General features: G+C 40.2%; 1 protein-coding gene across 1 annotated transcript in view; it reads right to left on the bottom strand.

Moving 5' to 3' along the window:
- The window catches only part of mbd6 (methyl-CpG binding domain protein 6), a 45,405-nt gene that overhangs the window by 5,167 nt on the left and 16,216 nt on the right, over positions 1-24,022 (bottom strand). Inside the window, exons 7-13 of the mRNA XM_067458711.1 lie at positions 22,188-22,954; positions 18,072-18,231; positions 12,648-12,766; positions 9,881-10,084; positions 1,073-1,495; positions 563-612; positions 395-458 (exon numbers count right to left, since the gene is read on the bottom strand). Of these exons, the coding sequence (XP_067314812.1) occupies positions 395-458; positions 563-612; positions 1,073-1,495; positions 9,881-10,084; positions 12,648-12,766; positions 18,072-18,231; positions 22,188-22,954 (1,787 nt within the window). The remainder of the gene's footprint in view (positions 1-394; positions 459-562; positions 613-1,072; positions 1,496-9,880; positions 10,085-12,647; positions 12,767-18,071; positions 18,232-22,187; positions 22,955-24,022) is intronic.

The raw sequence follows: 24,022 nt of genomic DNA, 5'->3' as shown, positions 1-24,022 counted from the left end.
AAAAAACTCCACTTTACGGACTCTTGAAATGTAAAAATCTCTCACATTTACAAACTCTTGAAATGTAAAAAACTCCACTTTACGGACTCTTGAAATGTAAAAATCTCTCACATTTACAAACTCTTGAAATGTAAAAATCCCTCAAATTTACACACTCTTGAAATTTAAAAAAAAAATCTCTCAAATTTACGTACTCTTGAAATTTAAAAATCTCTCAAATTTACAAACTCTTGAAATTTAAAAATCTCTCAAATTTACAAACTCTTGAAATTTAAAAATCTCTCAAATTTACACACTCTTGAAATTTAAAAATCTCTCAAATTTACACACTTGAAATTTAAAAATCTCTCAAATTTACACACTCTTAAATTGTGCGCGTGTGTGCGTGTCTCACCGTGGCGTTGGGCTGCTCTATGATGCTGTCTATGCCGCCCGGCAGGTCTGGACCCCTCTGCAGTCTGACAGGAGAAAGAGGAGGAGGGGAGAGAGAGAGAGAAGTGTAAAAACGCTCACACTTCTCAAGAGTGAATGAACGCGCTGATCTCAGGACGGATGCACTTACGACTGTTTCCTCTTGCGCCCCCTTCTGGCTCCGGTGTGCATGTCTTCAGTCTGAGAAAGAAAACCAGGGTTATGCTGGGAAATGAACACTAGTGCACGGCTTAGTGCGCAGTAAACACTGCTGTCAACTTCACATAATATTCTTATATTTCTAATTTTGTTCCTAAAATTGAAAAACCTCAGTTCTAGAAATAAAGCTTAAATAATTGAAAATAAGTATTACATGGGAAACCTTTGCCTTGGTAACTAAATTAAGTAAATTTAAGCTAAAAAAAAATTTAAATCACAAAAGCACATAAAACACGAAAACTTAAATAAACTGAAAATTAAAAAGAAACTCATACAGGTTTGAAACAACTTGAGGGAGAGTAAAGGATGACAGGATTTTCATTTTAAAGTGAACTATCCCTTTAAAAAATGAACGAGGAGGAGGAGGGGAGTGAATGACGACTCGGGTTGTTTGCATTTAAGGGTTAAATAAAATAATAAAATGCGTCCAGATCAAACTCACCCTCACTTGATCCGCGTCTCTGATGTCATCGACCGCCCTCTCGCCCGGACTCAAATATCCCTGTGGTCTTCGTCCATCCTCATCCTCCTCTCCATCCTCTCCTCTTCCATCTGCTCCCGAACCGATCCCGTTGCTATAGACACACATTTTGGCTGAGCCATCCGTCTTGGCTTCCTCCATGTCTGTGAGAGCGGCCGGTCTGCAGGGCGGCGGGGTCGAGGGATCTTCGCTGAGTTTGGGCGTGCCGCGGGCCGGAGATTGGGCCATCTCCATGCTGAGGCGGGTCAGGTCCGGGTTGTGGACCGAGCAGGCCCGGCGTGGGCTGAGGGACGGCGGGGCACTGGCTTGCTGGAGGAGAGGCGGAAGCTCCGGATAGGACAGCGGAGTGGAGTCCGATCCACCCTCGGCGCTACGCTCACTCACCTGCAGAAAGGACCAAAGAACGTAAAAAAATAGAGACGGAGTTGAAAATTTCAGACACGCACGGCAAAAAATGCTTTTCTTACTTAGTATTTTTGTCTTGTTTCTAGTCCAAACATCTAAAAATAAATAAAACAAGAAGTATTTACAAGACAAGCTAAATTATTGTCTTGTTTTGGGAAAAATAACTCAAAATGAAGAGAGTTTTTGCTTAAAATAAGATAAATAATCTGCCAATGGGGTGAGAAAAAATATCTTAAACGAAGTGTATGTAAGATTGTGGCCCAAACTGGTAGTGCAATAACTTTCAGAAGACTGTAGAGCGGTGTCTCCCCCTCCCCCATGACTCGAGGTTGCCAGATTGGCTGCAGGATCAGCAGGAATGTTTGTAGATCTGCAGCTGTGGTAACTACAGGGAGTGCAGAATTATTAGGCAAATGAGTATTTTGACCACATCATCCTCGTTATGCATGTTGTCTTACTCCAAGCTGTATAGGCTGGAAAGCCTACTACCAATTAAGCATATTAGGTGATGTGCATCTCTGTAATGAGAAGGGACGTGGTCTAATGACATCAACACCCTATATCAGGTGTGCATATTTATTAGGCAACTTCCTTTGCTTTGGCAAAATGGGTCAAAAGAAGGACTTGACAGGCTCAGAGAAGTCAAAAATAGTGAGATATATTGCAGAGGGATGCAGCAGTCTTAAAATAGCCAAGCTTCTGAAGCGTGATCATCGAACAATCAAGCGGTTCATTCAAAATAGTCAACAGGGTCGCAAGAAGCGTGTGGAAAAACCAAGGCGCAAAATAACTGCCCGTGAACTGAGAAAAGTCAAGCGTGCAGCTGCCAAGATGCCACTTGCCACCAGTTTGGCCATATTTCAGAGCTGCAACATCACTGGAGTGCCCAAAAGCACAAGGTGTGCAATACTCAGAGACATGGCCAAGGTAAGAAAGGCAGAAAGTCGACCACCACTGAACAAGACACACAAGCTGAAACGTCAAGACTGGGCCAAGAAATATCTCAAGACTGATTTTTCTAAGGTTTTATGGACTGATGAAATGAGAGTGAGTCTTGATGGGCCAGATGGATGGGCCCGTGGCTGGATTGGTAAAGGGCAGAGAGCTCCAGTCCGACTCAGACGCCAGCAAGGTGGAGGTGGAGTACTGGTTTGGGCTGGTATCATCAAAGATGAGCTTGTGGGGCCTTTTCGGGTTGAGGATGGAGTCAAGCTCAACTCCCAGTCCTACTGCCAGTTTCTGGAAGACACCTTCTTCAAGCAGTGGTACAGGAAGAAGTCTGCATCCTTCAAGAAAAACATGATTTTCATGCAGGACAATGCTCCATCACACGCATCCAAGTACTCCACAGCGTGGCTGGCAAGAAAGGGTATAAAAGAAGAAAATCTAATGATATGGCCTCCTTGTTCACCTGATCTGAACCCCATTGAGAACCTGTGGTCCATCATCAAATGTGCGATTTACAAGGAGGGAAAACAGTACACCTCTCTGAACAGTGTCTGGGAGGCTGTGGTTGCTGCTGCACGCAATGTTGATGGTGAACAGATCAAAACACTGACAGAATCCATGGATGGCAGGCTTTTGAGTGTCCTTGCAAAGAAAGGTGGCTATATTGGTCACTGATTTGTTTTTGTTTGGTTTTTGAATGTCAGAAATGTATATTTGTGAATGTTGAGATGTTATATTGGTTTCACTGGTAAAAATAAATAATTGAAATGGGTATAAATTTGTTTTTTGTTAAGTTGCCTAATAATTATGCAGTCACCTGCACACACAGATATCCCCCTAAAATAGCTAAAACTAAAACTCCCAAAAATATTCAGCTTTGATATTAATGAGTGTTTTGTGTTCATTGAGTTCAATAATAAAATTAATCCTCAAAAATACAACTTGCCCAATGATTCTGCACTTCCTGTATAAATGTCCACGCAGAATGACGAGTGTTAGAGCCGTTTCACAAGGGAACATGTTTATTTACTATTTATTAAAAAAAAATTTTTTAGGATAATATATTTTTTCCATGATCTAAATAATTAAAAGGTTGTCATCTGAAAGTGTGTAGGTCTACTTGCATTATTATCCTTTTATATTAGGATTGTATTCTTAGATTTCATGTGACCTCACAGTGGCGCGGCCACCATTTGTAGGACTGATGTCTATCTGCTGTGCTGTGGGCTGTGACAACAGCAAATAAAATAAAACATGGATTAACGTTTCACAATATCCACAAAAACCCTGAGCGTCGTCAGAAATACTTTGCTCTTTTTCTGCTAACTTTTAACAATCATTAATAACAATAAAGTACTAAAATGAGACCACAAAGACATCGTCGGCAGTATTCACGGTAAAGAATTTTTCGTTATGTAGGCTACTGACAGGTGCAATATTTCAAAACCGACAACTATGTTTATTGTACATTACAATTAGTAATAATTTGCATTCATGTTAACCTAGAGACTTTCAAATATCAAAATGTAAATTATTATTCGTTTTATTATGTATCGTGTCAAAATTACATACATCTTCTATTTTGCCAAATCAAATACAAGTAAACAAATCAGCCAAGTGAGAACAGAATTAAGTTTCACTTTTGTTCTGTGATTAACTTCAATGACTGAAGGAGCTCGCGGTGCAATCATTAAGACCAAATGCACAATGTTCAATCCAATAGACATGCATCCGATTTCACAGCTTACATTCGGTAGTCGGTATACATAGCCGACTGTGTTTACTATTATATTTTTGGCATACCTTTATGATTATTTTACTCGTTCAAGTGCAAGCCATGCTTCCTGTGTTTGCGCTATTGATCAAGCGCTATATGCTGCGCAGTAAACAGTAAATCTAATCACCATACAGGCAAAACGTTGTTTCTTCAAGAATGAAAGAAGTGGCATCAATGTGTTGCTGTAAAACTGCAACAACAAAAAAGTGCAAATAATAATAATAATAATAATAAATTTTATTTATAATGCACTTTATATTAAACAAAATCTCAAAGTGCTAGACTATAGGCTACTTAACCTTCCATAAACACAGACTTTACACAGAAAGAAAAATAGCTACGTACTCCAACTTAGGGTGAAGTCATTAACAACGTTTTAACACAAATTTTGTTGATTAATCATATGCTTGGCAACGTTATTCTCTAAGGTTAATATTCAACGGTTATAGTAGGGTAGTCTACATGAAAAATGTGCCACGTGACTGCACGTCAATACATGCTGCTTTCAATAGGATGTGAGTGAAATGGAAATAGCGATCTAAATTTTGGAGTTGCACCATGGCCTGTCAAATGTCAAGGTGTCCAGTGCTCTGGCTCCGCCACTGGGTGTCAGCAGTTCGTTTGGCAGTAAATAAGGATCTAATCCTTTTATTTTTATTTATTTTTATTTATTTATTTATTTCTGCACGAATATCACATGGATACAGTACAAGGGGGTGGAACGAAGCTTAATTGGGTTTATACAGAGTTCCACTCCACTTACATGAAAAAACAAAAAACACAAGAAAAGACACGCAGACAAATAAATTGAAATAAAAAATAAAAAAAGGGTGAAAAACACATTTTCAGAAGCCTGATTATCCTTTTAACTTAAGGTTACAGATGTTGAAGGGTAATGGTAAAGGAGGATCAAAGGAGAAGAGCAGCATATGAAATATACTGCAGGAAACTAAGACAAAAGACTGTCATAGTAAAATTAAAAGATCTTTCAACTGTTTTTTAAAGACGAGTAAAGATGACATAGATCTTAGGGACAAACTTAATTTACTCCATAGTTGAGGACCCCTAAAACTGAGGTCAGTTTTATGACCTGAAGTTCTAGAGAACGGTAAAACAAGATTTATTTCTCTATGCCTTGTTTGATGGTTATGAGTATCTGAAATGAAAGTAAAAAAGTGTTGTAATGTTGGTGGAAGGTCTTCTCTCTTATAAATGAACTTATGAATAAATATGCATGATAAATAAACATTGACTTTCTCAATTGGAAGAATCTTGAATCTAAGAAATAGAGGTGCAGAAGGAGCATATTTAGAAGAGTTGGAGATCATACGCAAGAACTTTTTCTGAATTTTTGAAATTTTTGCGAGATAAGTGGGAAAAGTAGCACCCAAGACAATGTTACAATAATTCATAAAGGGGAATAAAAAACTATAATAGAGTGTTACATGAGCAGATGAGTGAATTGAAGGTAAAACGATTCTTAAAATATTTAACATTTTAGAGGATCTTGTACAAACTAGATCAACATGTTTGGACCAAGTTAAACCTTCGTCAATCAGGACACCGAGAAATTTTGTTGAAGCCACTTGAATAACTGGAGCTCCATCAATTTCTATACAAGCATGTTCTTTGGGATAAAATTTATTAATATTGTGAAATATCATAAAATTACTTTTTTTGACATTGAGCGTTAGCCTGTTAGTACGAAACCAATTAGATAATATTTTTAACTCGTCATTAACATGTTTGATCAGGGTGTCAAAATCCTCGTGCACTGCAATGAGATTGGTGTCATCAGCAAATAATAAGGGTAAGAAATGATTACAACAAAGGAATAAATCATTAATATAAATTAGAAACAATAAAGGACCTAAGATAGAACCCTGAGGAACCCCAAAAGAAATTTTAGAAGTTTTGGAAAAGAAACCATTAAAGTAAACAAATTGTTCTCTATTAATAAAGTAATTGCAGAACCAAACTAAAGCAATACCCTCCACTCCATATCTATTAAGCTTAGAAATCAAAATATCATGTGAAACAGTATCAAAAGCTTTACTTAAATCAAGAAAAACACCGAGAGCAAATTTTTTATTATCCAGGGCATTTGATATATAATTTACAAGCTGTATTAATGCATGTTCAGTTGAGTGTTTTTTCCGAAATCCGTATTGGTGTTTATATAGAATGTAATCCTAAAGACAAGTATCTATTTTCTTTAAGTATCTAAATACCGTTGCTATTGACGTTTCGTCAGTGGTGAGATGTGCTATTTTGGCTTGTGAAATCTTTCCGATCATAGATATAGCCTACATAATAATGTAATCATGTAATTATTATGTACATCTCGTTCAGATGGGTCTGTCTGCGGTCTGCAAAACAGAGGCGTAACCAGCTACGCTACCCAAAGGCCCTAAAGATGGCGGCCGCGGCAAAGAAGTCACGTGACTGAAACCCATGAATACTCAGTGACATAAAATAGTCTTAAAAGGGCAATAATATTGTTTATCGCAATTATTTCTGTGATGATATATCACAAAACAAAAAGTAGTTATCATGACAGGCCTGATTAGTGCGCACTCTTTTTTTTTTTTTTTTTTTTTTTATTTATTTATTTGATTGGGACAGTGCATGTTAATGAACACAACATGGAGTACATGCATGTAAACATGCCGGATTGTAGCCGAGGGCTAATTTCCATCCGTAGTCCCACGAGCTAAGGTCACATAGCTCACAAAAACAACCGTTATCTAATGTCCTATAAACTATATTTACATAAAAATAAAAAATTAATTAGTCATCAGAAATACATCCATATGCACAAGACGAAATACAAAAGTTAAAATACGACGCAACATACTCACTAATGTGTGCAACTTTGGTTTGCCCATAACCATTTTTTTAATTGGACTTTGAACAAACTATATGTAGGGCATTCTCTCAATGTTAGAGGAAGACTATTCCACATGTTCCCACCTCGGACAGACAGGACTGTCTGTCCAAAGGTGGTATACCTGTGGGGTATTATCAAGTCTCCTCTGGTGGAGGCGCGCGTGGTCCTTTGTGAAGAATCTTTAGTTTTGATAAAATCCTTCAGAGGTGGAGGAGCGAGGGAATGTAAAACCTTGTAAATCTGACAGGCCATTTTCAAATTTATCATATTCTGAAAACCCAATAGTCTATGTTTTTTCAAAACATGACAGTGGTGATGTGATACTGTTTTTTTATCAAATATTTTTAATGCCTTTTTGTAGAGACTTTCTATGGTTTGGAGTGTTGCTGGGCATGCAAGAGACCAGGTAGTCAAGCAATAGTCAAAATGAGAAATAATCATTGCAAAAAAATATGTTTTAGCCGCACCCACGGTTAAATTATTTCGAATATGTCTAAAATTTTGGAGATTGAATTTAACAACTTGTGCTACTTTTTTTACGTGACTTTTGAAGCAAAATGTTCGATCAAGGACTACCCCAAGATATTTAAATTCTGACACCAGTTCAAGTTCCATTCCATTCAGAAAGACACTTGATCTAGTTATTTCCACATGACGTTTAGAAAAATACATACACACAGTTTTTCTGGTGTTCAACATGAGGCATGAGTCCTTGAGCCAATTCTGCACATGAGATAAAGCAGCTGTGAGATCAACAGATGCTTGTTGAATAGTTTTTGCTTGAGTGTAAATTACTACATCATCTGCGTACATCTGATGCGTACACTCACTGCGTACACTCTAACGGCTGATATTACCCAAAACCAGACGTGGAAAGAGTAACAAAATATTCTACTCAAGTAAAAGTACTGTTACTTCAATGAAATTTTACTTAAGTACAAGTAAAATTACTGGTCTAAAAATGTACTCAAGTAAAAGTAAAAAGTAGCTCATTTAAAATGTACTCAGAGTAAAAGTTACTTAGTTACTTTTTTAACAGTGGGGGTGGGGGGGGACTCTCCCCTGTAGGGTTGTGATAGGATGAGATTTCCACGATATGACAACTATCTCAGAAAACATCAATTAAACATTTACTGTACCTATTATTAAATGATGGTTATTATCACTTGTTAAAATGATGTTAAATGAATGAAGAAGATTGGTCTTTTTTTTATTTGGTTGAACAAATGCTTTATTATAACAAACTTAAAACCATTTGTTTATTTTGTTTATCAAAATTTCAATAAAACATGTCTAATAAACTAAATTCAATAAATTATTATGAATTAGATTAACTACTTATTTTTATCATTAATTCGTAAAAATGTTTAAGAATAACAGAGTCCATATGTAGTAGACGGAGCAGCTCATTCACAGAGAGAGAACAAGCAGATCATATATTCATATAGCATTCAATGTGTAACGAGTAGAAATATAGTGTGGCCCCTTTAAGAGCTGCGCGCGCTCCCTGAAAACGAGTTCTGCATCTTGTGTATGTGCGCACTGAGTTTTGAGCTCCTATGTGTGGGGATTATTCTCTGTTCTTCTGTTGCTAACAGTCAGTTATTTTGTTTTATTAAGTAATGCTGTGGACGGAAATGGAGTTTGTGATGAGAGTTCAGCGGGAAATAAAGCGCGATCTGTTTGACATCAATCGCCTCCGTGTTTGCATCCACTCCAGATATATTAAGTGAGCTATCCGCATTTTTCACCCGGACACAAGCGTTACAAATGTTGTGCTTTAATGTTCACAGACCATGTCGCGATTTGATTTATTTCAAAGGCCTACAGCTCTACATTCGAGTTTTTCGTTCATCCACCAGTTTGCGTGTATTACACCAAATCTACGTTATAATGTAAACTTAATGTTCATGACTGGATTCCGGGATTCCCTCTGCGTCACAGAAATCAATCGGCCGTAAGTTATAAACATACCTTTATCTGCACAGAGGGATGTGTGCCCGAACATGTTCTATGTGTTTCTTCATTTGCATCCACATTTTGTGCACATTTGATATCCTCCAGGACAACACCACATTATTTTTTTCTATATCCAAAGTATTTCCATACTAGCCAGGGGTTCACGACGGCGTTTTGCTTTCACCTGGGTCTGCGTCACTGACGTCTAGTCTTGCTCGTCTCCATCTGATATTTGCGCGCTTGTTCTCTCCCGCGCCCCGCGCCCTCTATTCAATATTAGTCATTTCCGGATCGCGGTCTTTTTCCTCCTCTCTTTGCATTAATGATTTATTTTTACTCAGTAACGGATGTGGTTTAAAATGTAGCGAAGTACAATACTTTAATCAAAATGTACTTAAGTAAAAGTAAAATTACAGATTTTTAAAACTACTTAAAAAAGTAGAAGTACACAGAAAAACTACTCAATTACAGTAACGCGAGTAAATGTAATTCGTTACTTTCCACCTCTGCCCAAAACCCAATGCGAGTTGGAAGAGGATTCAATTAGAACTACAAACGTGGATAAAAATTGTTAATAAACTACAAACATGGCGGAGATGCGAGTCCGACGGTTAAGTAGAGAGGTTTAGATTAAGGGGCTTAAGTAATTATTGCTTTATGACTGTAGAAAAGATATTTATTCAGTGTTATCCACATTATATTTCACCTGCAGCAGCATTGAGAACTTCTGTAATGACACGTTTAACACGCGAAACAAAAAGTAGTCATTGTGAAAGGCCGATCCTCCCACCTGCAGGAAGGACGTGTAGATGGTGTCCATGAAGGAGCCATAAGGGTCAAAAAGCCCCGAACCCGAGCCCTCTCGGTGCTGACCCGGAGTCTGGACTGGGTTCAGCAAGGAATCCTGGGATACCTGCGGGAGTTCATCTTGAGACGCAGGGGTCTGATGCAGACTCACTGGCTTCTCTCCCATGAGCGCGGGCGCCATCGTCAGCTGAGGATCAGAAAACACAATAAACACCAGCATTCTTTTGATTTACAGGGTTAGTTCAGCCAAAAATGTCTGTCATTAACTCCTCTCCCTAATGTCGCTCCACACCCGTAAGACCTCCGCTCATCTTCACACACAGTTTAAGATATTTTATATTTAGTCCGAGAGCGTATGCAAGTGTATGCACACTATACTGTCCATGTCCAGAAAGGGAATAAAAACATCATCACAGTAGTCCATATGAGACATCAGTGGGTTAATTAGAGTCTCTTGAAGCATCCAAAATACATTTGGGTCCAAAAATAACAAAAACTACGACTTTATTCAGCATTGGCTTCTCTTCCGCGTTTGTGTTCAATCCTCAAATAAAGATTCAAACGGTTATGAATCAGCGAATTGATTCATGATTCGGATCGCGTGTCAAACTGCTGAAATCACGTGACATTGGCGATCCGAATCATGAATCGATTCACTGAATCATAACCGTTTGAACCATGTTTATATTATAATATGTTTTATACGGTTGTAACGATGCATATTTTATCTCCTCATCTGAACTGCATTAGTAAGGCATTTCAAAATAAGCGTCCCGCTGTATTTGAGCTTGTTTATAATGAACAGTCATTATATAAATGTTTGGTTACATAATAAACTGTATTTTATTTCATTATCATTTAATTCATAGTCAGGACTGGATACTCATCAAGATGGACATGTTGACATACGTTCTGTGTGCATTTTTCCGTTTAAACACAAGACTTGAATGAGAACTCAATATTTGCACGCTGTGAGACGCTTTCGGATGATGCTCAGAGATGAATCTTACAGCGCGCGCGTTCTCATTCGCGTTTTCTGGCTCTACATCCGGGTAATGACGGCGAAAACAACTGGTCATATTCGAACATACGGCAGCACTCGCATGCATTAAACAAAGTTTACCAAGAGAGATCGTTTTGCCCGTTTGTCTTTTATTATCGCTGTTGTTATAGTAGTGTATCACTGAGGAGCCAGGACGCATATCCATCGACAAAAACATAAACAAAACATTATTTTCAAGTTACAACCCATATTATAGATGCGTCATCAGATGTACCACATACGTCCAATACACAGACATGTTGCAGAGAAGCACGTGCAGGTCACGGTTTCTGTTTGTGTCATCACAACATTTCGGCCGCATTGTTTCAGTAATAAAAGAATAGGCGTAATTTGCGTGTAGGACCGGGTGGACATGTCCCCACCACTTTTTTTAAAACATCTTGCTTCACGGATGAACTAATACAAACACAGCATCTCTGGTTAACTAGAAGAGCATCATTTCATTCGTTTGTTTAATAAGAGGCGATCTGGCGCTCGTTGCCGCTGTAATCAGTGCTGCAGATTTCTCTCGCGGCTCGTGCAGTCTCCACACAGACGAGCGCTTTAATCAAACCCTTAATGCCGTTGCAGAGACTCTCTATTTGTTCCGGTCAGATCACGAAACAAAATGCACAAAAACTGTCCCTGCTCTTGATGCACTGATGATATTCGGTTTTGATGAGAGAAAAAATAGGCTACGAGGGCAGATTAGAAACGAGAACTTCTGACGAGTTTAACAGACTAGACCAGTGATTATAAGCAAAGTGTGCAAATCTATTTGCCTTTATTCACGTGAAAAATCTTGGCACAACACTATTGTGTTTAGATGCAATAATTAAACGAGATCTATATCAATAAATTATACTATTAGATATAACTTTTTAATTGATTTCTGGACATCTTAATACTAATTTTTCTGCAATTGTTATTGCACATATTTTACATCTGATATAACATTGTATCTGCAATGCAACCCCCCTTAATACGCCATATAGTGCGTATCATATGCACGCGAAAAACTGCCTACCGTATGCACGCCAAAGCTCACTTTGACGTATGAGCGCCCCTCACACGTCAAAATGAGCTTTGGCGTGCATAGTACGCAGTTTTTCGCGTGCATATGATACGCAATTTATGTCCCACCCACTTTTTAAAACAAAGTTACGCCACTGGATAAAAGTCTTTCCGACTTAAAACCGAAAATGCACTTCTGTGCCATTTTCGGCCAAAAATTTCCGGCGGCCGAATATTCGGTGCATCCCTAGAGTAAACTATAAAATATGAATCTGATATGAATAAAACACAGTCAAATTATAACTGTCTGAAAGGATTGTTATCGCCGCTTCCATAGACATCAGTGTGTGTGTGTGTTTGCTAGTGTTTATGTGCATTTAAATGTCTGGAAACTAAAATAAACATGATGTGGTTGAAAACACTGAATAGTTGTGACATGAGATGAACGCTGAGCGTGTGTGTGTCTCTGGATCAGCCAAAGTGCGAAAGCACGTTTAAACTTAAATCTGTGTTCTGATTCGGTCCGGTTACACAGGTACCCAACACTAGACTGAAGACTGGAGTAATGATGATGATGATCACAGGAATAAATTACACTTTACTATATATTCACACAGAGAACAGATGATTTACACTGGAGGAATATTTCCCTGTTTTACTGGATTTATGATCAGATAAACGCAGCGCTGTTTACCTGCAGACAGGTGAGTGGGTTGAGCCCCGTCTGGTTCTGTGTCAGCGGGACTCCCAGCAACGGTCCTGCTCCCAGTAAACTATGAAGACTGCTGATGTTTCCCAGAGCTGTGAGGTCACCTGAGGACACACACACACACACACACACACACACACACACACACACACACACACACACACACACACACACACACCATGAGCATAGGAAAGATATCAGCTGAAGCGGCTCAAGGCCACAAGCGTCCATCAGAACATCACTAAACGTTATGTCACAACACTGCATTTATAGGCATGTATATGAAATCAATTCCTTACATTTTGTCTTTTTAACAAATTACATTTTTTGCATTGAATTTTTTCTGGACTTCGATTAAATGTTAGTTATCAATATTCATTTTGAGCTTTAATATTCCGACACTTGTCCATATCGTCACTTGAGGAAGTGTACAGCCCTACTTCTGATTTATTCATCCAGAATTGACCAAATTCCACATTATACAGTAAATTTCATTTTTGGGACTGGATTCTGAAATTATAGGGCCCTAATTATTGACACACAAAAATAAGATGGTTTTTCCCCTTCCATTGTTAGAAGGCAATGCATGGTGCATTAATAAAGACTCAAAACACACGAAGAACACTGACAAAAATGCTTTTTTTACATAGTATTTTTGTGTCGTTTATAGTCAAAATTTAAAAAAATTCTTACATTAAGAAACATTTACTAGAGAAGCAAAAGTAATTGTCTTGTTTTGGGGAAAATAACTCAAAATGAAGAGAGTTTTTGCTTAAAATAAGATAAATAATCTGCCAATGGGGTGAGAAAAATAATCTTAATTCAAACAGAAAACAAGATTATTTTTCTCACCCCATTGGCAGATTATTTATCTTATTTTAAGCAAAAACTCTCTTCATTTTGAGTTATTTTTCCCCAAAACAAGACAATTACTTTTGCTTGTCTAGTAAATACTTCTTGTTTTAAGAATTTTTAGATGTTTGGACTAGAAACAAGACAAAAATAGGAAGAAAAGCATTTTTTGCAGTGAAAACCTCAAGCCTCATCAGTGAGAAAATAACCTGGGGTTCCTGGGTAAGTCAATGAGACATTCTCAGTTTTACACGTCCACACACACACACACACACACACACACACACACACACACACACACACACACACACACACACACGACAGTGCTATGCATCAGCAGTTTTGCACTGAGATGATGTTAGAGCAATGTCAGTGTTGTGGCCAAACTTTATTTAAGAAAAAAACACTCAAGTCTGTTCCACTTTCCCGACTTCTCCCATCCAGCAGTCAGCCTGAATGAGCCGGCCGAGATGTCGGACAAGGGTTCAAAACCCCCAAAGCAGAGAGACGTCAATATAAAACATCAACGTAATGCCATTGGGCAGGAGGAGCGAGTTTACAGCCTATAAACCTTCCATCGCCCAAAGCTGCAGCACTACGGGAAACACAAGTTCTAGCAGAGAATCAACCTCGGAGGAAACTAGCAACGCTTGCTTGTTTATAACCTGCCGAAGATTTGTTTTGCATCACTATTTTAATGATTGATAAAATATGACAATATAATAATGATAGAAAATGATACATTCACGAATAGCTGAAAATTATTATTTTACACTAAAATATACATTTTTTTAAAGAAAATGTGCATTACAAATTGACATGGCCAGGAACAGACAGTAGGTGAAACAAGCGCGATTATCGATTATTGCTGACAATCTCAAAATGATCTGCCAAAATGGTTTGGGATGCACACAGGATGATTTCGAGCTACAGGCAAAACAAGCGAAAAATTCAGGAACACTTTATTTTAAGGTTCAGTTATTAACTAATAACTAGTTGCTCATTATCATGCATATTACTAGGATATTGGCTGTTTATTAGCACTTATAAAGCTCATATTAATGCCTTATTCTGCATGAGCTTATTCTACACCTCTTAAAGGGTTAGTTCACCAATAATGAAATGTCTGTCATTAACTCCTCTCCCTAATGTCGCTCCACACCCGTAAGACCTCCGTTCATCTTCACACACAGTTTAAGATATTTTATATTTAGTCAGAGAGTGTATGCAAGTGTATGCACACTATACTGTCCATGTCCAGAAAGGGAATAAAAACATCATCACAGTAGTCCATATGAGACATCAGTGGGTTAATTCGACTCTATAACGCGCACTTCAGTTAGCCGACAGAAAGCAGTTTAATGCGTTTACATTTAGCGCGAAATCGGGGTAAGAGGCAAAAAACGACCTGTCCCGACCGGTTTATGCTCACACCATTAATGTCCTTACTCCGGTAAAAGTGGCAAAAAATGACCTGTCCTGTAATGGACAGGTCTCATTTTCTCGACCGACCACCGAGCGTCATTAGCCGGTTGAAACCAGTTAACCGATTAGTTTAAAATATGCTGCGCTATTTGAAATAACAGCCGCAAGCCGCGCCTGCAATATCGCAACTCTGTCGCATCTCTCTATGATCTCTCTGCCTCCCGCTCTCTCACACAAGCCCCGTTTCCACCAAAATTACCCGGAACAATTTGTACCAGGAACTTTTTTACAGGAACTTTTCTCCCCCCCAGACCTGCAACTGTCTGCGTTTCCACCGCGATCTAAAGTACCGAGAAGATTAGGCAAATTAGTCCGGTGATAGGACTGTGCGCGACTGCTCCTCCAAGTCAGTGAAGGACATGTCTTACTGCAGTAATCATTTTTGTGTGTACCGATTGAAAGATTTAGTGGACTATTTACATGAGACGTTATCTAAACCGATCTGGTGTTTACATGTGATGACTTTCAATCGCAATCATTTTGTCACATGCAGTTTGTCTGCCGCATCAAAAATGTCAACGCTGTTTTCTCCAGCAGCTGGAGTGTGTTAAAGGTGCACTATGCAGCTTTTGTCCACTAGAGGGAGCCTATGCAAAACAAATGCGTAGTTTGATGACGCAAAGTGTGAGCGTAGCATCTTGGGAGATGTGGTCTTCTCATCACAGCCGGTGGAAAATAGGACTCGGGCAGAAATCACGTTCATGCATGCGGTTATTAACGTTACTGTAGTCTAAAGCAGAGCAGGACCGAGTGTAGTGGAGCTGAGCACGGCTGCTGGAGCGATTGTTAAACAAATACCCGCCTCGCGAATACCGGGACTTTTATAATGACGGGACGGGACACAGTCGCCGGGCGCCTGCACTGATCCGCTCTTCCGGTTATGATTTTGAGGTAATGCAGCTCTGTTTATCATATTAGATACATTGAAGTGTGTTTAAAACAATGTTATGACGTTACTCCGTGCGTTCACTTGTTCACACTGCTAAGAGTAAAGCGCTCCTGCCAAATAAAAGCCGAAACCGAGGGTAGCGCAGATATGACGCGATTGACAGGCGACTCTCTCAAATGCAATGCTGCAACGTCCCTGTCCGCAGTTAAAATAGCAATTTTCTCACAATTTACAAATAGTTGGAAACATCTGGGATATTGTAGGCACTCAAGTGAACAAAATATATAGCACTGGCCTAGTGGTTTTTGGATATTTTACTGCAAAAATACTACATAGTGCACCTTTAACTGAAGCCATAGCAACTCTTAACGGCCACCAGGACTAATACAGTATTATTTATAGCTATTTGTTGTAAAGTGTAATAATCATCTCAGAAAAAAAAATCTTCTGTCAGGCGCAGTTAAAGTAAAAACTGCCTGGGGCAATATACGCTGTGTCATTACTCCATTATCTTCATAACTCACGAAATAAAAAGTATACCCCTCAGAAAAATGAGCTTTCCTCTCTTGTCAACATGAGCGCGGCGCGCGCCGTCACGTCATGTACGGACGCTCACTTAAAAGTAATCGGTCAGGTCATGGTGAAAAAAATTTAATAACGAGTATGGAAGAGATTCAAGCTGTGCTGCTTTTGCTGGTTATGTATAGGTTTACTAAAGAGGTAATTAACAACGACAGAAAAGAGCACTAATATGCAGATTCAGCAGCATATTCAGAAAGCTTTTAAAGCTAGATTTAAAATGACAATGTTACATTACATACGTGCAATGTCCGTAATAGCTGATAATAATATACATTGTCAAAGTATATTATTATCAGCTATTACGGACATTGCACGTGAGATGGCTGAGACTAACGTGGCACGCGCCATCAGACAGAGAGCAAGACTGATATTTACTGAACGAGACTGAACCTCGCAAGACTTTTAAAAATGCCCGTTGAAATAAAATGCTGCTTGAGCTAGACCAATCAGCATGTTCAGCGCCCAAGTCCCCCCCTCAAAAGTTCCTGAACTTTGAAAAAGTACTACCTCGCGAGCAGGGCCGTTTGGAGGGGGAAATATTTACCCGGAACTTCATTTATACCCTGGTTCCTGCGGTCTAAACACACGAAGTACCACCCAAAGTTCCTAGTTCCTGGGTAAAGTTCCTGTGGTGGAAACGGGGCTACACACACACACGCACAGGCACGCGCACTTTCCCGGCGCTGCCGCCTCCCTTCAACTCACGTCACTTTTTAAAAATCCCCTACAGCGCTAAACATGAGTCCCGCAAACGCGGCGCCGAGGAGCTTGTTTGTAATCGGAGGACAAATGGCTCCTTAGTTTCGAAATGGTTTGGGTACGAGGTGATCGCGCTGAAAATAAAGGCGTTTGTCTAGCGTTAGAAGCTCATTTGAAACATTGCCGCGGCTCATTTAAGGAAATGACCGCTCCGAAGAGACGCCACTTTAGTTGGAGGTAGTGCTAACAATAATAAAGAAAGATGATGATCAACACCTTATGTGTTTCCACTGAAATGTAGATGTAATATATTTCCAAATGTAAGCCCATCTTATGGGGAATGACGCTTCATACTGCCGTCTGCTCTGGCTCTAACCTCGAGTGTTGGCAAACCTTGTGAGTGCGCAAACCCAAACGCAGCGACCTCACGCCAAACGTTTTTATTGGTTTATTAAATACAAACAGGAGAGTTATGAAAAAAAATTGAGTGAGGGATTTGTTCACTTCACAAAAAGATTTTGGATTGAGACGGCTAACTGTAGCGTTTAGTCCACTGTCTATAATAGCCTGATTTAGAGAGATTACCTTTTTTTTTTTTAACCGACAACTTTGATCGGTTAACGTTGATACGGCAAACGGTTATCAGTTAACATCCCTTACTCCGATAAAAGAAAACGGGTTACCGCGTTTACATGACCATGTTCATTGTCGGCTTATTAGGCATAATCGGCTTAAGAACGAGCATGTACCAGTGACTTGGATAAATGACTTTAATCTGATTACTGGTTTGTAAATAGTAACACATTAGATTACTCGTTACTGGAACAAAGTAGTCAGATTAGTGTAACATGTTACTGGCATTACTGTGTATAAGTATTTAGGTTAAAGCCTGATCCACTTACCAAGAACCCCAGGGGCGAGTAGATGCGGCAGGAAATGAGGTGTCGGGGTGTTGTTCTTGTCCTGCTCAGCCAGGGGGTCACACACTTCGGGCCCCGAGCTGGAGACCAAAGGGCCGCAGGACACCGAGGTAGAAACTAGAGCAGGGCTGGACAGAGTCTCCTAAAGCCACACAGAATCATATGTGTATTGCACAAGAAGCATGAAATATATTCCATATGAAAATACCACGAGGAAACAACCCAGAGTACAAGGATTCCCAAACTTAGTCAGCTGAACTTTACTGATATTTAAAGGGATAGTTCACTTTAAAATGAATATTCTGTCATCCTTTCTCAAGTTGTTTTACACCTGTATGAGTTTCTTTCTTCAGCTGAACACAAGGGAAGATTTTTTTAAGAATGTCAGTAACCAATCAGTTAACTGGAGCCATTGACTTCAATAGTATTTTTTTTTCCTACTATAGCGGTCAATGGCTCCAGTTAACTGATTTCTTCAAAATATCTTCCCTTGTGTTCAGCTGAAGAAAGAAACTCATACAGGTTTGAAACAACTTGAGAAAGGATGACATAATTTTCATTTTAAAGTGAACTATCCCTTTAACCCCTACAATATAGCACAAAATGTCCTCAAAAAGGGGTGTGTGATATCAACATGACATCATGACTTTACGTTGTGGCTTTGTGAGGTTGCTTATAGGGATGCACCGAATCCAGGATTCGGGTTCGGATTCGGCCGAATATTGGGCTTTTTGACTGGGTTCGGTTTCTGCCGAACCTTAGAATTTTTTTTCACCGAACCGAACCTGCGTGCACTACGCGATACTGGTCGATGATGCCGCGGTTGATTATGGCAACGTGTTTACTAGGTGGACCGTTCGAATGCAGTAGCTGTGAGAGAGTGAAACTGGAACTTGTGAACAGAAAATGTGTTGTTTAGCAGTACTTTCAGTCACAAGAAGGCAATTCAAGTCGAGCTATGTTTCATCTGCAATGCCGATTTGTCTCGTGGTGGCATGAAACCCTAAACAGTATGTCCGGTTCGCGAACGAATCGTTCTTTTTAACCGGATCTTTTTAGTGATCCGGTTGAACCAGTTCACCAAATCGGACTGAATCGTTCTAAACGGCTCGCGTCTCAAATCAGCGCGGATCCCACAAGTTCCTATAGTTACTCACTTTCTGACATGAGTGACAGTCCCTCAGACTAGAAATAAACTCATATCTTGAAGTATATGCTGTAACTCCAACAGTTGACTGAACTGAGACATGTTTTGCTGTGAGAACCGGTGAGCTGAGATACTGCATGCGTGATAGCGGCGTCTTGAACAGAACTGTTTCTCTCGGAAAACTGATGCTGATAATATATGAGCACGGGTGAACCAAGGATTTGTGTAAGTTTATGTCATGTCAATGTAAGTTTATTTAATCTGTGTAAAACATCCGCGTTAGCATGAATTAAAAAACGTATCTAAGATGACGATGATTACAATAATAATTATTACTATACTAAGTTTTAATTACAAATTCTTTACATGAATGTGTTTGAATGTATTTTCATCCGCCGGTATGATAGAAATGCCGTCATTACGTAAGGACGTAAAAGAAGCTGTGATCTGGTTTTTTTGTGCATGAAGGAATCTACAGACAGCAATCCGGCAGTCATCCTGGCATAATGTTGCCTTTTTTTTAAATAAATTAAAAAATACTCTGTTGTGGACGTTGTTTGTGTCATTAATGTGTTTACTGTGATAATGGACTGAGGATGGGAGTTGGATTCGGTATTCGGTTCCAGATTCGGCAGAATCTTAACCAGTGGATTCGAAATTCGGCCGAACCTCAAAAATCTGGATTCGGTGCATCCCTAGTTGTTTATGGGGCACAGTAAAACATGTCTTAATATGCTTAAAGGCATATTTTTCTTCTATTCTCCCTTTATTCCACACCGCTGTCTGTGCTCTGAACGGCTCGTTTGCTTCCTGCTTCTATGAAGCCCCTCCCTCTGAAAAACGCAATGGTCTTAGATTGGTCAGATGGCCAAATGTAGTTTCCTGTATTTTTATTGGCTGAAGCACAGGTTAAGGCCACGCCCCTTCCCATTACGGGCAGAAGTCACATCTGCGGAGACTAGCGAGGGTTTATGATGTCACCAACCCAGGAAGAAGCTCGTTGTAGTCCAAACCGGCCATTTTTGTAGTCAATAAACTGCGGTAACTTTAAAAGACAATATCTCCGTTTGCAGTGAACTTTCAGCGCTGTAACTTTGCAGATACTAGCCCCGTTTCCACCACAGGAACTTTACCCAGGAACTAGGAACTTTGGGTGGTACTTCGTGTGTTTAGACCGCAGGAACCAGGGTAAAATTGAAGTTCCGGGTAAATATTTCCCCCTCCAAACGGCCCTGCTCGCGAGGTAGTACTTTTTCAAAGTTCAGGAACTTTCGAGGGCGGGACTTGGGCGCTGAACATGCTGATTGGTTGAGCTCACGCAGTTCAACCGGCATTTTTAAAAGTCTTTTGCGAGGTTCGTTCTGCGTTCAGTAAATATCAGTCTTTGCTCTCTGTCTGGTGGCGCGCGGTCTTCTCAGCCATCTCACGTTCAATGTCCGTAATAGCTGATAATAATATACATTGTCATTTTAAATCTAGCTTTACAAGCTTTCTGAATATGCTGCAGCTGCATGCTGCTGAATCTGCATATTAGTGCTCTTTTCTGTCGTTGTTAATTACCTCTTTAGTAAACCTATACATAACCAGCAAAAGCAGCAAAGCTTGAATATCTTCCATACTCGTTATTAATTTTTTTTCACCATGTAAACGACCTGACCGATTACTTTTAAGTGTGTGTCCTTACATGACGTGACGGCGCGCGCCGCGCTCATGTTGACAAGAGAGGAAAGTACATTTTTCTGAGGGGTAAACTTTTTATTTCGTAAGTTATGAAGATAATGTTGGAGTAATGACACAGCGTATATTGCCCCAGGCAGTTTTTACTTTAACTGCGCCTGACAGAAGATTTTTTTTTCTGAGATGATTATTACACTTTACAACAAATAGCTATAAATAATACTGTATTAGTCCTGGTGGCCGTTAAGAGTTGCTATGGCTACAGTTAACACACTCCAGCTGCTGGAGAAAACAGCGTTGACATTTTTGGTGCGGCAGACAAACTGCATGTGACAAAATGATTGCGATTGAAAGTCATCACATGTAAACACCAGATCGGTTTAGATAACGTCTCATGTAAACAGTTCACTAAATCTTTCAATCGGTACACACACAAATGATTACTGTCCTTCACTGATTTGGAGGAGCAGTCGCGCAGTCCTACATCACCGGACTAATTTGCCTAATCTTCTCGGAACTTTATCGCGGTCGAAACGCAGACAGCTGCAGGTCTGGGGGGGAGAAAAGTTCCTGTAAAAAAGTTCCTGGTACAAATTGTTCCGGGTAATTTTGGTGGAAACGGGGCTACTGTTAATGCTCAAGCAGCGACATTACACACTAACTAAAGTTAAAAAAGTCAAATCGCATTCAGCCACCCCTTTAAAAATGTGCTTTATAAATCAATAAACAAAACTAAACTTAAAGTTTTACATTTTGTTTTATGATCTCACAAATCCATTATCAACCATTTGGTTGGGAAATCCTGTGCACTGCAAAAAATGCTTTACTTAATTAGTATTTTTGTCTTGTTTCTAGTCCAAACATTCTTAAAACAAGAAGTATTCACTAGAAAAGCAAAAGTAATTGTCTTGTTTTGGGGAAAATAACTCAAAATGAAGAGAGTTTTTGCTTAAAATAAGATAAATAATCTGCCAATGGGATGAGAAAAATAATCTTAATTCAAACAGAAAACAACGTTATTTTTCTCACCCCATTGGCAGATTATTTATCTTATCTTAAGCAAAAACTCTCTTCATTTTGAGTTATTTCTTCCCAAAACAAGACAATTTTGACTTGTCTAATAAATGTTTCTTAATGTAAGAATTGTTAGATATTTTGACTAGAAACAAGACAAAAATACTATGTAAGAAAAGCATTTTTTGCAGTGTGTACAGCATTCAGAGGCATGCAGACTGTACGTGCAGGTGTAGCAAAGCATGCAACTGTGTGTATACCTGAGAATGAGGCGGGGGGGATGGCGTGTGGTTGGGAAGGGGTTCGGTCTGGGCCAGAGCCGCAGCCAAAAGAGCCGGATTGAGGGACAAAAAGGCAGGAGGAGGAGTGAGAGGAGCGGAGAGAAGAAGCGATTGGCCATCTGAGCTCGCCGATAGAGTCTGAAGGGCCTCCAGGAGCCCCGGCCCCATCAGAACCGAGTCCAAAAGAGCCGGGGCTTTCTCCAGAGACACTCCATCCCCAAAGACCTGATGCTGGGGCGAAGGAAGCTCCAGGTTGAGCGCGGGCATGGGCAACATGGCCGCTGGATTTTGTCCGAGAAGCAAAGAAGCCATTAGGAGGGCTTGGAGCCCCGGAGGCTTTTCTCCGCCTTCCACACCTGGGACAGCGGGCAATGCTGGAGACGAACCTGGTGGATTTAAAAGGCTCATGAGGTTGAGAGGAAGCTCGCCCTGGTTCAAAACATTGAGAGGAGAGCCATGGTTCAGGATGCCACTTGTTGGCTGTGGATGCTGCGTGCCCGTCCATAGTCCTAAAGGCAGTGAGCCGAGGAAGGGCGGAAGAAGGGAAGGCAGGCCGGCGTTTGAGGAGAGAAGCTGGAGGAGTTGATCTTGGTTCATAAATGGAAAGGCCTCAGCGAGCGGCAGGGAAACTGCAGGGTTAGACAGATCGGAAGACGAGGCAGCGGATAGAGAGAGGCTGTGGTCCGGCTCACATCCGCCCAGCAATCTTGTGTCCAAATCCGTCTGATTCATCGTCTCTACAGAACCTGCCAAGAAAACACAAGTGTAAAACGGACCATCCACATTAAAGGCTGTGGGGCGGGATTCAGGAAACATTCTTAAAGGGTTAGTTCATCCAAAAATGAAAATTCTCTCATTAATTCCTCACCCTCATGCGAATGATTGTCTGCTGTAAAAATGCTTGGAATAATGAGAATAAAATCATATTTAATTTAAAGCAGCACTAGGTAACTTTTCAACCTTCATAATATATTTTCAAGACTCTTGTGATGATAAATCGACTTACAATAGGTTGAATGACACGTCTGCCGTAGCCTGACGGGGTCTGTATCGTTTTTAATCGTACTTTTAAACTTCGGGTTTCGGGTAGTAACCCGAGAACAAAAAGAACTACAAAATTCGACTGCTTTACGGCATAAACGTCACTTCCACCAACACACACACTTCCTTACATTCAGACGTGCGAGCCCAACTTTGTTCGTCGGATAATATAGTCATGTCCGAAGCAGCACAGACACATAAGAAAGAAAAGGTTTTGTTGGAGGAAAGCAATAAGAGGAAACGAGAGTGATGGGATTAAAGGCCGGACGAGGATCAACATGTGACCAGCGTTTGCTCGTCGGCGTGAGCTGAAGGAGGCGTGCCCGACCGATGCTGTCCTGCTTGTTACGGTGATTACCGACCACTCAAACACTGAACTGAAGTATCATATAGATTCTGGAAAACGCTAACCAATAGACTACTATAATGACGCTGGCTTGTAAACGTGAGCATCGTGATTATTTGGCGTTTGAAAAAAATAAAACCCATGAAATGATATTCCTATGACATGCTGAAGCATCTGCCACTGACTGTACCTGGGATGAAGACATTTCCCACGCGCCGCCAGAAGAACACCTGCATGTGAACTCCTCCTGCAGTGTTCAGGGGAACTGTTAGTGCTGCACCGACCCGCGGGACGCTTTTATGAAGTTATTCGGCCCGCACCGCACCACTGGATAACCCGCCACGCACCCGCGACCATTAAACAGACATACGGGGCCCGCGGGTTATGAGACGACCCGCGCATCACTAGCTCAGGGCTACATGTTCAT

The sequence above is a fragment of the Pseudorasbora parva genome, chromosome 12 (assembly GCF_024679245.1).
Source record: "Pseudorasbora parva isolate DD20220531a chromosome 12, ASM2467924v1, whole genome shotgun sequence".
Lineage (NCBI taxonomy): Eukaryota > Metazoa > Chordata > Actinopteri > Cypriniformes > Gobionidae > Pseudorasbora > Pseudorasbora parva.
This window is presented reverse-complemented; position numbering and strand designations above follow the sequence as displayed.